At 33.1% G+C, this 16586-nt stretch overlaps 1 protein-coding gene across 1 annotated transcript; it reads left to right on the top strand.

The window, feature by feature from the left end:
* Window positions 1-15666: 15666 nt before the first annotated feature.
* Window positions 15667-16586, top strand: LOC147566089 (uncharacterized). Its single transcript, XM_086668173.1, has one exon. The coding sequence runs from the start codon at window positions 15781-15783 to the stop codon at window positions 16375-16377; it is 597 nt and encodes a 198-aa protein (XP_086524299.1). The 5' UTR covers window positions 15667-15780; the 3' UTR covers window positions 16378-16586.

Raw genomic sequence — 16586 nt, forward strand, 5'->3', positions numbered from 1 at the left:
TATTTACTCATTGTTTCAACTACATTTTTTTTTCTTCAATAAGAAAAGAAATTCTTTTTTTTCTTCAATACAAAAAAAGTTCTATTTTCTCGTTTCAAAAAGATCTTTCCTGATATTTGTCCTATGGGATATGTTAGCACATAAACATTTTCTATACATATGTAAGTTAACATAACTTAACATATGTCTCAAAACCAATCGTGTATTTGTGTATATCATTTATATGAAGACAATCCTTTTTTTTTGTTGAGTATATATGAAGACAATCTTGAGCCCTAATCATATATATATATATTCTATTTGTTATGCAAAAGTTATTAGTTTTATTAAGGTATATATCTAGGTAAATGAATTATCTTAAATATGTTAAATTCTAATAGACATGTTTTGAACAAGGAAATGTTGTGATCTGAATTGATTTTACTAATTTGTGTATAAGAAAATTTTGTTAACGATATACACTGTCTAAGAAAAGGTGAGATTATCACACCAACATACACTTCTATCTTTACTTGTTTATGGTTTGTCTGTACTGAGATGAAGCACCTACCTATTTAATCTATTATACAAAACAGAAAGGAAAGTGATTACTGGGACAAACATCCTTATTTAATAAGAGATATTGTCTAGTCTATTATATAAAACAGAAAGGAAAGTGATGACTGGGACAAACATCCTTATTTAATAAGAGATATTATCTAGAAGCCCTTCCCAAAATTTAAGATATAGTCCTTTCTAGAAATAAAATAACCTATTTAAAAAATCTTTCTTAGAAATAAAATATCTAATTTGAGAAAAAAAAAGAAATAAAAAATATTGGAAGGGTTAAAAAAAGAAATTGAAATCTCTCTCATGAAATAAATAATAATTAGAATACCAAAAAATTATGGTATCCACTACATAGCAATAATAAATATTGAAAGTCGTCAAATTTAATTGATACGACTGTTCGTGCCCTAGGGCAAGGGTATACCCTAGTCTAGATAAAAGTTAAGACATGAAACAATTTTGTGTTTGGTTTAATTGCCTAATTATATTATAATGAGGAAACTGAAGTTGAAGTTGACTATAATTTTAGTTGCAAAGAATGTCATGAAAATGGTTTTGAGGGGCCTTTCCTTCAAATAACAATCGAATTTTTTTTTCTTTAATATGAATGCAAACTTGACTTACTAACCCTTAAGTTTATCACAAATAAAGAAGAATTTGTTAACCAACTTCATTGTTTACTAAGTTATATATTTTGATGCTTTCAGCTTGAAGATGACTTTGAGTTTGATTAATACAATGGAACTATCTTTTGAGTCACGCAATTAGGGTTTACTAATAGATTAGACAAGTCTCAACATTTCTATGTATTTATATTTATGTTATGTATTTTGAAATAATAAAGAATGACAACAACAAATTTATGAATTGTTTATTATAGTTATAGATAATATTAAAAGCCACTGAAAGTAAGCCGCAATAAAATTTCTTGTAGTTCAAAGATGACTAGTAATGTTTTTTTTTTGACGAAGGAAGATGACAAGTAATTTTTTTTTTTTGATGAAGGAGATGACAAGTAATTGAGAGGAAGAAAATAACTTTTACCACTTTTAAAAATGCAGATCATGAAGACAAGTGAAAAATATAGTATTCGAATTGCTTATGATTATTCTGACACGTGTACAAATTTTCAGTTTTAACACTTATAAAGAATGTAAAATCGTGTTTTACATAGGATTTAGTCAGGTGCGGAACCAGAATTTGATACTAGACAGGGCAAGCCTAAAATCTCTATAAAGTAAACTTTCACGTATAATACGTATGACCTTACAAAATACAACATAAGACAATTTTTTTAAGAACACTCTTTTATATCCTGATTTTTACGTTTATCCTGATAAACTAAATAAAACAATAGAAGTAATCTTTTGACCTATTGGATAACTCAATTGAGTACCAAAATATCAATAGATCTTTATCAATTATTCTACATATTAAAGAACAAAAAAATCATATAATTTTATTAATCATTAAGCTAAGGTTTTCGTGTTATTATTATTTAATGACACTTGAGTAGAAAAATTACATAGTTAAGAGTATACCCAAGTAAAAAACCAGATTTTCTCTAGCAATTGGTCACTTATTTAAGTCCCCTTACTCTTTGAAAGTAAAATGACAATTAAAAAGTAAACTAAAGCAAACCCAAGGACTTGAACCCGGGTCTTTGGGTTGGAAGGGTAAAAGTTGCACCAAAAGGGCTAAAGCAATGCTTTGCTAACTATTGTAGCTTAATTCGTATATCTGGAGATTAGGTCGGGCAAATGCCCAGCCCGGTCTCCACATAGTTCCTTCCTTGGATGTAGTGTTTAAATATCTCACATTTTGGTTGGTAATTTAGTGTGTAGTGTTAATACTTATAATTGGTCAGTGTTTTGGGGAAATAAACAAAATTTATGGGGCAATAAGTATTGGGTGGAAATTTTGTTTCCTCTAAACATCATCCTTTCAATTTTATATTTTTTTTCTTCTTCTCCTCTCATCTCAACTAAAACTCCGGCGACCTCTACTGGATTCCAGCGAGTTCCACCATTAATGTCGGTAATCACCGTCAACATTCTTCTTTCTTCTCTATATTTTCTTCTTTCTTCTCCCTCTTTACTTCTCTCTCTCTTTTCTTCTCTCTCCTCTCCCCCTCTCTCACGAAATTTTCGGCGAAGGGGATCTCTCTTCGCTGGAAACTCGTCTAGATCTGGAAGAACCAGATCCAGACGCCTTCGTTTGGTTTCCAAACGAAGGAACCACACCTTCGTCTGGAAACCAGACGAAGGGTTCCGGCGAAGGGAAAACCCCTTCGGCCAGAACTGTTAAAAAAAAGGGGGGGAGAAGAGATAAAATTGGCAGATATAGGAGAGGAGAAGAGAGAGAGAAGAAAGAAGAGAGTAGATAGAGAGAGAAACACATCGTCGCCGATCATTTCTGGCCGACACCTTAATTCCGAAGACTTGGAGAGAATGTTTGGTTTGATTTTTTTTAATTTTTCACCGTCTTCCCCGAAAACTTTTCTGTTTTTCCCAAAACGTTGGCCTTATAATTTTATCCAAAGGCCATTTTAGAAATCAATGAAATCAATTTAAAAGATTAAAAACTATTGCAAATACCTCAAAAAGGGAATTCATACCGAGTATAAAAACATCTTTAATTATGAGCCTTAGAAAATGATAATGGATTAGAATTTGAAAGGTAGCATTTCATTTTTCTAATTACGTGTCACTCAACTACTCCTTACCCACTTTTATATTGACACATCAATTCTTTGTCCTTTTCCTTAATACTTAATAACCTTATAACTAGTCTAACTAATACTAAACATTTAAGGGATTTGGATAAAGATCACTTTTGTTCACTTATTCATTTATGAAAGCCAGATAAAAGGATCAAGATAAGGAGAAGATCCATATAAGTTTAAATTCTATACTAATTTATGTTTGTTATAAAGATAAGAAAGGAAAACATATGACCTACAAAAACTCTAACTCTAACTTCCAAGTATTCATTGTGGTGGTTAATTTATCTTTGATAGTTTAGTTAGAAAGTAGATGTCGTCGATTATTATGAATCTATGATACTTTGAGTTTATCAAAATTCTCTCTGTAAATATGTTAGTAAATTATTCTGAATTATCTTTTCAATCTGTCCGATCATAAAACTTACAATAATTTACTGCAGTCAAATGTGTATTGCTTGCTGATTCATTCTATCAGAAATAACAATAGTAATTGTGACTATAGTTCAATAAATGATTTAATATATTGAAATTTAGTTTTTATTAAGTTTAGGTGTACAATCTTCGGATTCGGGGAAAATAATAGAGGTTTCGGATATTAAAATAATCTTCAATTGGTTAATTTAAGACCGGTTTATGTTACTTTCAATGAGATTAAATCATTAGAAAAGTATTAAAGAATAGGATTAATAATTGAGTGGTTTAGAAATGAGGCTATTAGTTTAATCAGGGTGATTAACATCACTTAAGTCGTCATCACTTTTAACTTTGTCTTGCTTTGTTGATAAACACTAAAACCCTTTTAACTTCAACCGTTCAATCCAATTATGCTAGACAAAGTATTAGTCTCTTTTTGGTGGGACCTAGAATGACTCAACCATATCTGATTGACTTTTATATTAACCGTTGGATGTGTGGTTGCTGTTTTTGAATGTTACCAAACCGTTAGATTTTGTTTTGAGACTCGAGAGTATTCGAGGAAGGAATCTTCATTTTGCTAACCGCTAGATTCTGTAACCGTTAGTTTATTATTAACTGTTCAAGTTTAAGTAGGTGTTAGATTGAAGATGGAATGATGGAATATCGATATAGTATAAGGAAGCTTCTACAGGCGCCCCTAAATTACTCTTGTCTTTTGCGCTTCACTATTCGTGTCCCCGGATTGGGGCGGGTCTCAGAGCACTCAAACAGGGGCTATTCCGTTTTGGGCTTACACAACACAAAACTCAGGCCAGACCAAAACCCTCGGACTACCCAATTTGTGGGCCTCAAAATGCTCAATTCGTGTACATATAAACGAGTGTTGTTTATCCGGTCAATGCCCAGGCTCGACGTGTTGGGTCGGGCTTCAGGCCTGAGCCAGCCAACCCGCGTTCAAATAGTTCCGAACCGGGTCCATAAGCAACACTAGTTTAAATACAATGCTGTCGAGCACCTTGAGCGGGATTTGGTCATCAAAATATATTAGAAAGTGTTTAGGAGAGGCATAATTTGCACCCTAAGGGTGCAGGTACCCTGAAGGTATAGGAGATGATATATTGCAAAAGTACAATGGATTATCTGAGTAGAAGGATTTGATTTTAGAAAAGTAGATTTTATGTTATCACACTTAACAAAACTCCTTTCCATAACCAGCTTTGTGCTTGTCAAGAGGAGTGATATAGGTCGGACCTTCATTCAACCTGATTTACGACACAAATTAGAGATAAATATTTACTAATTGTTGAGATATAGGTCGGACCCTTTTGATTCGGGTGATTGTAGTACCCTAATGACATAGGTTCCCACTTCATTAGATAGGATCCGTAGTTCGGTCCGAATAAACAAATTACGGAGTCTGGTTTATGATGTCGTATACGATCTTGTGCCTCTATGCAAATCCAAGGTGCATATAGAATGTTCCTAATTATATTCAGGTAACTCAAATGGAGCTTCCAGTTTTTTGCTACAGACACCCTCTTGCAGACAAATTTTGTGAGGGGCCATCTAACCAATGGGTCATTGGGCCTACTTTTCTCCATCGACTAGCTCATTCAAATTGCGTACCCAGATTAGCTATATGCCAGCCCTGTTGCCAAATTTTATGGAGTTTAGAGTGGGGCTGTGGGGGTAGCAAACTAGGGGCGCCAAATTTTTTTTTCCCTTTGGTAGTTAAATCTATAAAACTTGTATGAATCTTGATTTAATGAGCACATGAAGTCACAAAATAAAGTTTGATTCAAATACTATAGATTTCCACAAGATATAGTAAAACCTTCCAACATCCAGCATATCATGTTATGCTCTTAGACTATTAACTAGAGCTCATTAGTGTTCGTAAGAGCTAGATTATATTCAATCATTTTTCAAATTTTAGGTTTGGGGAGCTCTTAAATATATGTTTTGACAAAGCAAAAGGATTCTATTAAGTAACCTTACATCCATTGTTATTCAGCTAGGATCACCATCCATTATTTAGTCTAAATGAATGGAAGATTACTCCAACTTCTCTCTCTTAATTAGTCTGCGCCTCATCTCTCTCAGTCCCCCTGCTCATTCGAAACCTTCCGCAACACTTTGTCTTGAGCAAAACGAAGTTAAAGTTTTGGAGTTCTCAGAATTTGTAGTTGCTAAAAATTTGGGGGCTTTTGTTTGGTCACAATGAGGAGCTAATTTGGATCATTGAAGGGGATACGGGTGGGAAGAAAAGGGAGATTTAAACTCGTGGTGGAGTCTGCCTTGATCTAAATTTCATATCAAGATAGTTAATAGTTTTTTTTTTTTTTTTGTTGAGGTAAGATAGTTAATAGTTATTCATGAGTTTTATAGATATATTCTCTCGTCTTTTGGGTCCGTTTGATACGTGTGAAGATAAATGATGTGAAAACCATTTTTTTATTGATGAGAAAGAAAACCTTGTTTTTCTTACAAAAAGTCAAATTTTAGTGTTTGGTACATCATTAGGAAATATAAGAGGGGACATCAAAAAGCACCCCATAAGGGGTCTGAGGATCTTCTTTCTTCAATTAGGGTCCAGGATCAAAGCAACAACATTAGGGTTTAGGCTTACGTTATGCAATTAGGGGTTGAGTTTCTTCTTTTTTCAATTTATTCCAAAACTAATTTGATTTCTATGATTAAACCAATGCTTCAGTCGATTCCAAAAATCGACCAGATATGTTCCCGCCTCTAGAAGTTCCCTAAAAGTACTTGTCGCGTTCTTCGCATGCTTAAATCTCATGTGGGTTCGAATCCAATTTCTACTTCTTCACCAAATTATAAATTTCCCAATTGATGCAACTCCTATTTGTTGATGTGTTATGATATAGTTGTACTAAAGTGCATAAAATTCCACTCAAGGTTTTAAGAACTTCGATATCAATTTGCTCCAACTAAGGAACAAAATAAACTTCGTGACCTTCAATTTTTAGATTTGGTAATCTGGTCACGAAATCTAAAGAGATTTGGTGAAGGGGAGTTAGTTTAGAGAGAGAGTCTGAAAGTGAAAGAGGGAGTGAGAGATGGGAGGTGAGAGAGTCCGAAAGTGAAAAAGGTAGAGAGAGAGACAGAGAGGAGAGAGAGCGCGTTAATTATTCGAGAGAAGGTAATGTTTTTGTAGATTTTTTACGTTTTTCTTCCACGAGAAAGTTGTTTCACATTCTTTTGGGGAACCAAACAGCAGAAAATAAGTTATCCTACAAACGACTTTCTCAACTCTATTTTTCAATGTATCAAACAGACCCTTAGAGCATCTCCAATGCAACACTCAACTTGAAAAACTCAATTTGACATATAAGATTAGTTGAGTTTTTAACAAAAAACTCTCTTCAATGCAACACTCAACTAGAATCTCATTATGATGTGGCAACTATAAATATTGAGATACTCAAAAGAAAAGGGTTAATTCTATTTTGGCCCCCTAGAGATGACCAACTGACCAAAATGACCCCCTAAAGATGACCAGATTCCAATTTGGCCCCCTTTTTCATCTTTCCGTCATTTTCACCGTTAGGGTTTGGTGCGCTGGCATTTTACTTCCACAAATACCCCTGCCCGTATCTACCCCCTTGGTCCACGCGAAGATTTATGGTCCCCAAACCTGTCCCATCAATTCAGTGGGTGAATGACTACTCTGCTGGTCATCTTTAGGGGGGCCATTTTGGTCAGTTGGTCATCTTTAGGGGGCCAAAATAGAATTAACCCAAAAGCAAACTCAACAATTGAGTCCACCTTACATACTCCAAGAGTTCATCCAAAGTAAATGTTGAATTTTTTTGAGTGTTGCAGTGGAGAAGAATTTTGAATTGAGTATCTCAATAGTGACACCTAAGAAAGAGAAACTCAATTCACACTTGACACATTAGATTAATTGAGTTTTTGTTGAGTGTTGCACTGGAGATGCTCTTAGTGAAGGTCGATCATTAAATCTTCTACTCTAATGAGGATACCGTGAAATCACTTTTGAGATATTTTGTTTCAACAAAAAAAAAGGTTGGTACCACGACCCAATTTCATAATTTAAAAAGGAAGATTCACCCACAGACCACCAACCAAACAGAATTTCAAGAGTCATTCAATTCCAAACACCAAATTTTCCACACAATATTTTAATAATTATGAGCCGAAGGAATCAATAAAAACAGTGGGCGAGTACATAGATTCATGGGGACAATTGACTATCCAATTTTAGTCAAAATTAATAAAGAAATAAGTGGTTGAATAAAAAAAAAACTCTAAAAACCGAAAAAACGGCTACATTTTACACTTTATTAATCAAAACCCTATCCCATAAAGTATGTGAGATAAAAAGAAAGGGTTATTTCCCTAATAGCCCCCAACTTTATGACCGGTTTCCTGCCTAGCCCCCTACTTTATAAAAAATATCCAGATGGTCCCCTTTTTTAGATTCCGTTATAACACCGTTACCTAGTCATCATTTCTCTCTCTTCCATCTCATTACCTCTCTCTGCCACTTCAACTTATCGCCACCTCAACTTATCGCCACCTCATCATCTTCACCAGCGAAGGTCATCGGTCGGCCAATTTTCCGGCTGGCGACCTTCATTAAAATTATTATTTTTTTCTTCTCTCCTCTCTCTCTCTCAAAAAAAAAAAAAAATTCTCTCTCTAGATCTGGTTCATATGAACCAGATCTAGAGAGACCTTCTTGAAGGTCTGTTCGATCCTGCTAAAACTAGTTATCGCACTTGTAATTTCAAATCCAACAGAGAGGGTATATCAAACAATAAAAAATCATTCAAACCCAGATCACTAAACCCAACCCATAATACTGGGAATCCTTCAAATTCTAACTCACAAAATACTTGACCCAAAATGGCTAAATCACGTTTCTTACTTATCCTATTAAACCCTAGTTCTTCAATTCAAGGTCCATCAATTATTAGAAGATCCAAATCGGATTTTAATATTAAATATCAAAATTTCATATGAGAAATCAAAGAGATTTCCTCTTTATACCTCAAAGACTAATCTTAATCTAATTTTCTAATAAATGTACACCTGCAATTATTTTCAAGAACCTAGCTATAGAAGTAAATCAAGACAAGAACAAGTATGGAAGAATCATTCAAAACCCTAGCTATTCAAGAGAAATCAAGAAACATACAGAGACAACTGCTGTGATATCACGAAGTGGAGCTCTTGGATACCAATCCGGCAATGGGGTATTGCTTCTAGACCCACGTCCTCCTCGACCTCTGCTATTTCCTCTCTCTCTCTCCCTCAAAAAAAAAATTATTTTTTTCTCTCTCTAGATTTGGTTCATATTAAACAGATCTAGAGAGACCTTCTTGAAGGTCTTCAACAGACCTTCTTGAAGGTCTTCAACAGACCTTCTTGAAGGTCTTCAACAGACCTTCTTGAAGGTCTCTCTAGAACCAGATCTAGAGAGAGAAACAAAAAATTTTTTATTTTTTATTTTAGAGAGAGGAGAGAACAAAATTTTTTTTTTAATAAATGTCGCCGGCCGGAAAATTGGCCGGCCGGCGACCTTCGCCGGTGAAGATGATGAGGTGGCGCTAAGGTGAGGTGGCAGAGAGAGATAATGAGATGGAAGAGAGAGAAATGATGACTAGGTAACGGTGTTGTAAAGGAATCTAAAAAAGGAGGCCATATGGGTATTTTTGATAAAGTTGGGGGCTAGGCAGGAAACCGGTCACAAAGTTGGGGGCTATTAAGGAAATAACCCAAAAAGAAATGACTGATACCCTTAAACTGTTCTACGGGTTGAACTTATGTACCAGATTGAAATATTATTGGAATAATCTGGTTAGAGAGACCAACTATCATTAAGATTCAATTCAAAAAAAAAACTATCATTAAGATTATGTGCAAATGAAAAACTTAGACTATTATTTATGACATAAATTAATATTTATGTATTTGCATGATTGACGCCAAATAACTTAGCTTTTATATATAAAAGCATTAATGGTGTTATCATATTGATCATATAGAGAGATTTGTTTTGAAACTCTAACTTGTTTATCAAGTAATGAATAATATTTTCAATTAAGTAATGAACAAAAAATATATTTTTTTGTCGATGTGATTCATTAGTTAGTGTATTTTTTTCACGTGTCTAATTTAGAATAATAGTTAAGTGATGGGGTTGGATTTATTAGTCTTTTATTTACTCTTAGGACTGTTAATCGAAAAGGAGATATGAAAAGAATAAGGTTTGTAAATCAGTGATAAAGAGTGTTTATGACTTATAAGACTGCTTAGAAGTTTATTAATTCTTCCTTGGGGCAATCGTGTTTTTTTATCAACTAATCTTAAGGAGCAAGTTCTCATAAATGAAAAGTTTGAATTACAATAAAGGGTTGTTAAAGTTTGAAGTTTCTAAGACTTGAAGCCTAAGTTAATCTTATCATAGGATTAGAATACATCACAAAATGAGAAAGTCTTTCATTGATAGACCTAGTTCCTGTCATAGAATCCTACTCTGCCTATCACTAATTGATCCTTTAGGCCATTTTAGGCGGGTTGGCCCTAACGGATAATTTAGAGGTTCAATGTACATAAATTAAAATAATTTGGCTGTACACAAGATATTAAATCAAAGATGAATGCAAGGTCAATGTTTGTCATTGCTACATAACTGACCTGATATTAAAAAATTAACATTAGATAGGGAAGAGCAAGTCTTTCTGGTTAGGGAAGGAAACATTATTTTCTAAAATGTCCCAAAATTAAACATTTGTCCCTTCCTAAAACTATGTCTGATCAAAACTCAAAAGAGAAACTCTTGAAACTTGTTCGAACAAAAGAGATAGAAACCCCTGAATCTGTTTGTTTGGATCAAACAGAGAGAGAGACAGAGATGAAAACCCTAACCCTAGATGACTAACACAACTTTCATCTCCACAGAAGAATTCGTACCTCTTGTTATTGCTTGATTTCTTCGTAGATTTTTGGGTTTTAACATTGATTACAATAACTTTGGAAGATTTCGAGTATCAATATTGCAATGAAGAATACAAACAAGGAAAGTTAAGAGTTCTTCCTCATCTTTTGAACTGATTAATATGTTTTGGTGTGATGAACTGATTTTGCAATGAAGAATACAAACAAGGAAAGGTAAACGACATTACATAAAAGAAGTTTCGCTTAGCATAAACAAAAATTCGTGAATGAAAATAGTGAAAATTTTCATCCAGAACTACTAAAAAGTTCAACAAATTTCGTCCAAAGCGGCTGAAAAAACAAACAAATTTCAGCCGAGCCGACCGAAATTTGTTGTTTTTTTCATTCGACCCAACTGAAAATCCTTTACTGGAACAAAAATAACCTAAAATCCTACAAATGTTTGTTCAACCATAGTTAAAGAAAAATCTTTTTCTTCTTCCTCTATGGTTGAACAAACATTTTTAGGTTTTTAGGTCTTTTTTGTCCCAGTAAAGCATTTTTTTTACCTGAAAATCCTTTACTGGAACAAAAAAGACCTAAAAACCTAAAAATGTTTGTTCAACCATAGAGGAAGACAAGAATAAAATTTTTCTTTACCTGAGACAGATTATCTTCATTATATATGTCTTCGTTTTAAGTTGATGTCTTCGTTTAAGTCGATGTTTTCATTTAAGTCGATGTCTTCGTTTAAGTCAAATAACTCTTTTTGCTTGATGTAGGTTGCCTCCTTCATTAACGGTGGTTCCTCATTCATGAGATCTTGAGGCATCATTAGAAGCTTGCAAGACAAAGACAATAAACTTATGTATTTTGCAAGCTTTTTAATACTAATGGTGATGTTGACAGTGGTGATCGATATTAGGGTTGAGTTGTTTATGTGAGACAAAACTATAAGTGATTAAGTGAATTGAATATTAGATTAATTGTTAATTTTATTCAAGTCCTTATATTTTAGTATTATTTACTAAATGATCCTTAGAACGCTCTCCTTAAATTAATTTGGTAAAGGAAGACCAAACACATAAATTGTCCTGTCTAACGCACTACCTATACAAGATATCGCTCTTCCCATACCATACACCGATGATTTCTTTTAGAAAAAACATTATCTTTCAAAATGGAATATGGGCTTGAATCAAGTGTGAAAGGGATTCTTATACTCATGACTGGGCTCAAAAATTCAGCATTCAATTTCAATAACTCTGTGTTACTCAATTTATTACTGTATAACGAATTTAATTTTCTGATTATGCTACCTGGATCGTTTTTTTTTTTGTTGAAACCCTCGATAGTCAAAAATGATAAAACTAAGATACTCCTTGATGACTTTCAAGAGAAACACCAAAATACCTTTTGTGGCAGTAAGAGGAAATCACCAAGCCAATTGAATACTTGTTTCAGTATTGATCTATATAAGCCAATACAAAAGTCCATGCCATGAAAACATCAATCATAAATGTCAGTTATTAGTTTTCTTATGTTCACATTTTGACATAAAATGTTGGTATCAAGGTCAAAATCTGACTAATTTAGAAAACTTGTACTGTAAATTAGATAATTCATACCTGACCTATGACATATTCAAATTGTCATTGTTTGAGGCTTTATCTAAAAGTTGGAGCTAGCTAGACCACCAAGTACCAACTAGTGGATGTTTTGGGTTCCTAATTTCTACTCTTTAAAAACGTTTAGTACAAGTTAAATTTACCGATAGTTTACGATGGAATTCAAAATGTTGGACATATTTAATAAAATTTTGTTAAATAAAAGGGGCAACATCATTTAAGATATTCAAACCATTTATAAGAATTCCAAGAGAATCCATCGTCTTATATATATACACTGGGCCAGTAGAGGAGGAAGAAATTTTTCCAACATTAGAAATAATAATATGGGCCAAAGCATGGAATACGAAGAACTATCTGAAAAAGAGATTCTCATGAAGTAATCAATCTTTCTTTCTATATAAATGAATAAATACTACAACTTTTGTAAAGAAAAAACATTAAATCATAAACGATATTATATCACAAAAGTCATAAAATATTTCCTCCATATAAAGTCGGCTATATAATACGGCATATATGGCACGTAGTGTACATTTCTTTTCTGCTTGTTGACTTTACATGTTATTTAACTTGGTTGACTTACCTCTCTCACTTGTATATTCTTATCCATAACATGAATAATCTTAGTTTTGTTGAATGTTGAAATATTATTTTTGGCCGCGGCTTTGGGGAATAAAGAAAATTTTCCGGGGAATAAATTCTTTAGGGAATCCAGATATTTTTGAAAATTTTCCGGGGAATAAATTTTTATGGGGAATACATAATACATTTTTTTGAAAGTTCTCCTCTATCTCATCTGTTCTCTCTGCCACTTCATCTTCTCGACACCTCATCATCTTCTCCGGCGAAAGTCGTCGGCCGGCGACCTTCAAACATAAAAAAAAAAAACTTTTGTTTTTTATTTTCTCTCTCCTCTCTCTCTCTCTAAACTTTTTTTTCCTTCTCTCTCTCTAGAACAGATCTAGAGAGAGAGAAGGTCCTCGTGAGAACATACCCTAATTTTCAATTAGTCAACTATCAAACCCTACTATGCAAATAAATAAATAAAAAAACTATCAAACCCTAATTTTCCTCTAATCAACTGTATATTCTTTTAGTTCAAAAAGTTGTTGATTAGCCTCTAGAATCTATAATCTTCCAACTAGACCTAAAATGTCTTATAAAGCATTCAATCACTTATAAAAACATATAATTCTACCCAATACTTGAATACTATAACTCAAGAAGGAAATAACATAACATCAGTAAAGAAACCTAGATATTTTAGGCGATTTGATAAGAAACTAAAACCAAGAACAGTTCTAAAAAATTCAAAATAAAGCGACAAGATTAAAACAGTAAGAAATTTGGAGATAATAAACTGATACTGTATATCTTTCGATTCAAAGTTAATTAATAGAAACAAAAATAGCAAATTAGAGTTGATGAAAAGCAGAAGTTGAATTTCAACAAGATAATTTCCGATTTGCTTCAATGAACTTTCGAGAATCAACAAATTCAAGCATTAATACATATAAGAAAGTTTGAATCATTCATAGAGATAACCTAAAACTTAAACATAGATTCATCTTCAAAAAGTGATGATCAATAAAGTGAGTAAGAAGAGGAAAGTTAGTTTGAAGAATAACGCATGAGAGAGACTAGAGAGAGAAAGTAGAGAGAGAGAGAAAGTAAAAGTACCTGTGTGAAAGAGTTGAATGGCGCCATTGTGGTCTGTTCTCACGAACAAACCATTGAAGGTCTCTCTCTAGAAAGAGAGAGAGGGAAAAGAAAAAAAAAATTAGAGAGAGAGAGAAAATAAAAAAAAAAAGTTTTTTTTTTTATGTTTGAAGGTCGCCGACCGGAAAATTGGCCGGCCGGTGACTTTCGCCGGAGAAGATGATGAAGTGTCGAGAAGATGAAGTGGCGGAGAGAGGTGATGAGATGGAGGAGCCTTTTTTATATCATCTTCTAAAATTAGAAGCCTCTTAGCAATAAAAAGAAACATAAAAAGTCAACCTTATTTGACTAGTTTTAAGAATTTTCTTTATTCCCCGGAGAATTTTCTTTATTCCCCAAAGCCGCGGCCTTATTTTTTTGTTGAATAAATTTTTTCAAGTCATAATTAATTAGTAATAAGTTATAACAAAGAATTTGTAAACAGCTATTATCCCATGTTTTTTTCTTATCTAAAACAAAACAAACCCTAGAATTACAGACAAGCATGTTCTTATCCATAAACTAGCTGGGTACACGACCAAACCAGATTTTATTTGTTTCCTCTATCACCAATATTGTTGTCCCTCTCTTCTGTCTCTTCAAAACAAAATGAGAAAACAATAGACATGTGATTAAATTCTTGTACAGAAAAACGGCCCAAGGTTAGAAACGACATCACAAATAGCACACGATTAAAAGACCAGGTTCAGTTCATATGGTTAAAGTAAGGTTCACAATTAAAAAGTGTCACATCTCGAGGGTCGAAAGATAAAATATTTTATGATAGTAAAGTATTAATGTCAAGCATATATGAATCTATTTCAATGCACGATAATGACTCATCATATTTTAATAGATAAAGTGAACAACTGTATTTTTGTGCGACACAACAATATTTGTGGTATGTCCACCCACTTTTATTTAAGAACGTCATATTTCTGCAAGCTAAAAATAAAAACGTCAATCAAAATTTTGTCAGTAAACAACTTAATGTGTACGGCGTAAAATGAATAATGTCGGAGGCATAATGCATCTCACATTAGAAGAATCAGTTTTCTAAATCGCTCATTTTAAGAGAACTCGCATCATTGTTTAGTTCCAACTATGGTCGTATTAAATTATTAATTATATGAAGACTGTAGCCGCGTCCTCATCACAGAAAAATCTCACATAAACGAAAATATGCAGTAGTGTCCTCTGTAACATTTTAAAACATCGAACTAATAATACCAAAGCAAATTAAACCATTAGTAGTGAAACTTTGAGAATGTACACGTTATCAAGGCATTCAACTCTAATAAATTGTTTGAAAATCTTTCTTATATAGGTAGAATTGGGGGAAGAGTGAGACCAACAAAAGCATATACCTATACTCCTCTTTGTGCTGTTATAAATAGATTAATTAAAAACACAAAACAAACTTGTTGAGCTGTTTATGTAAAAAACAGTACAAGTTGTACAATATACACAGATTAAGCTTAGTCAGCCACACCGAAAATAAAATAAAAATCAAACCGTTCAAATTTACCCCCAATATTTGCTCCTCAAGCAAAGATCGAGTCTTTAAATATTATTCCGCGTTCCACGTCATTGCTGATTCACCCTTGAATTAACAGTTTCCGTTAATGACGGCTTTGATGACGTTTACTCGTTTTCACGTCTCAATCTTCTCATCTTCTTTATATACCTCTCAATTCCCCTTTCCTCCTTTTCTCTCTCTATACCCCTCTCTCTTTCTCTCTCCAGCATTCTTCATTTTCTCTCTCTAGAAATCTTCATTTTTTTTCTCTCTCTAGAATTCATTCTCTGAAACATTTCTCTCTCCCTCTCTGAATGGGTTCATGCTTATCTTCTTCAAATAGAGATTCATCAGATAATCTCCCAACAGCAAAAGTCATCTCTTTAAACGGAAATTTATCTCAATATTCATCACCAATTAAAGTTTCTCAAGTTCTTGAAATGGAACCAACAAATTCATGTTTCCTTTGCAATTCTGATCAATTATTCTTTGATGATTATGTAAGAGAAATGGATTCAAATGAAGAACTTCAAGTGGGTCAGATTTATTTTATATTACCTAATAATCGATTGAAATATCGGCTCTCTGCTTCTGATATGGCAGCTTTAGCTGTAAAAGCAAGTTCAGCTTTCATGAAGAACACTAAAAAAACCAGAGGAGGTAGAAAAAAATTACGGATTTCTCCTGTATTAGAGATGAATTATGATCATGAATATAATCAAGGATCAATAATGGAGAATTGGGTTGACCCTAATTTGAAGAGATTTCAATCAAAACCAACTGTCGTGGAAATGAAGAAATCTGGGTCTGTTAGAAAATTGCAGAAAAATGCTTCAAGACGAGCAAAATTTGCCATTCGATCATTTAGAATGAGGTTGAATACAATCTATGAAGGTTCCATTTTCGATTAAATCACATTTGAAGGAAAAAGAACAGAAAAAAATTAGGGTTTAAGTATGTTTACTTTTCATTAATCTTATTTCTTAATTGTAAACCTTTTGGTTCTTACCCATGTATAAAAAAAGGATTGGCGTAATTTTGATTAATTTTGTCAATTAATTGTGATTAAGAGGATAATTATTTTGATACAACCATAAATTTTATGGGGTTTTCTTCTCAA

Source organism: Eschscholzia californica, unplaced genomic scaffold, assembly GCF_041429995.1.
Source record: "Eschscholzia californica isolate CP2 unplaced genomic scaffold, dmEscCali1.0.p SCAF_1, whole genome shotgun sequence".
Classification (NCBI taxonomy): domain Eukaryota; kingdom Viridiplantae; phylum Streptophyta; class Magnoliopsida; order Ranunculales; family Papaveraceae; genus Eschscholzia; species Eschscholzia californica.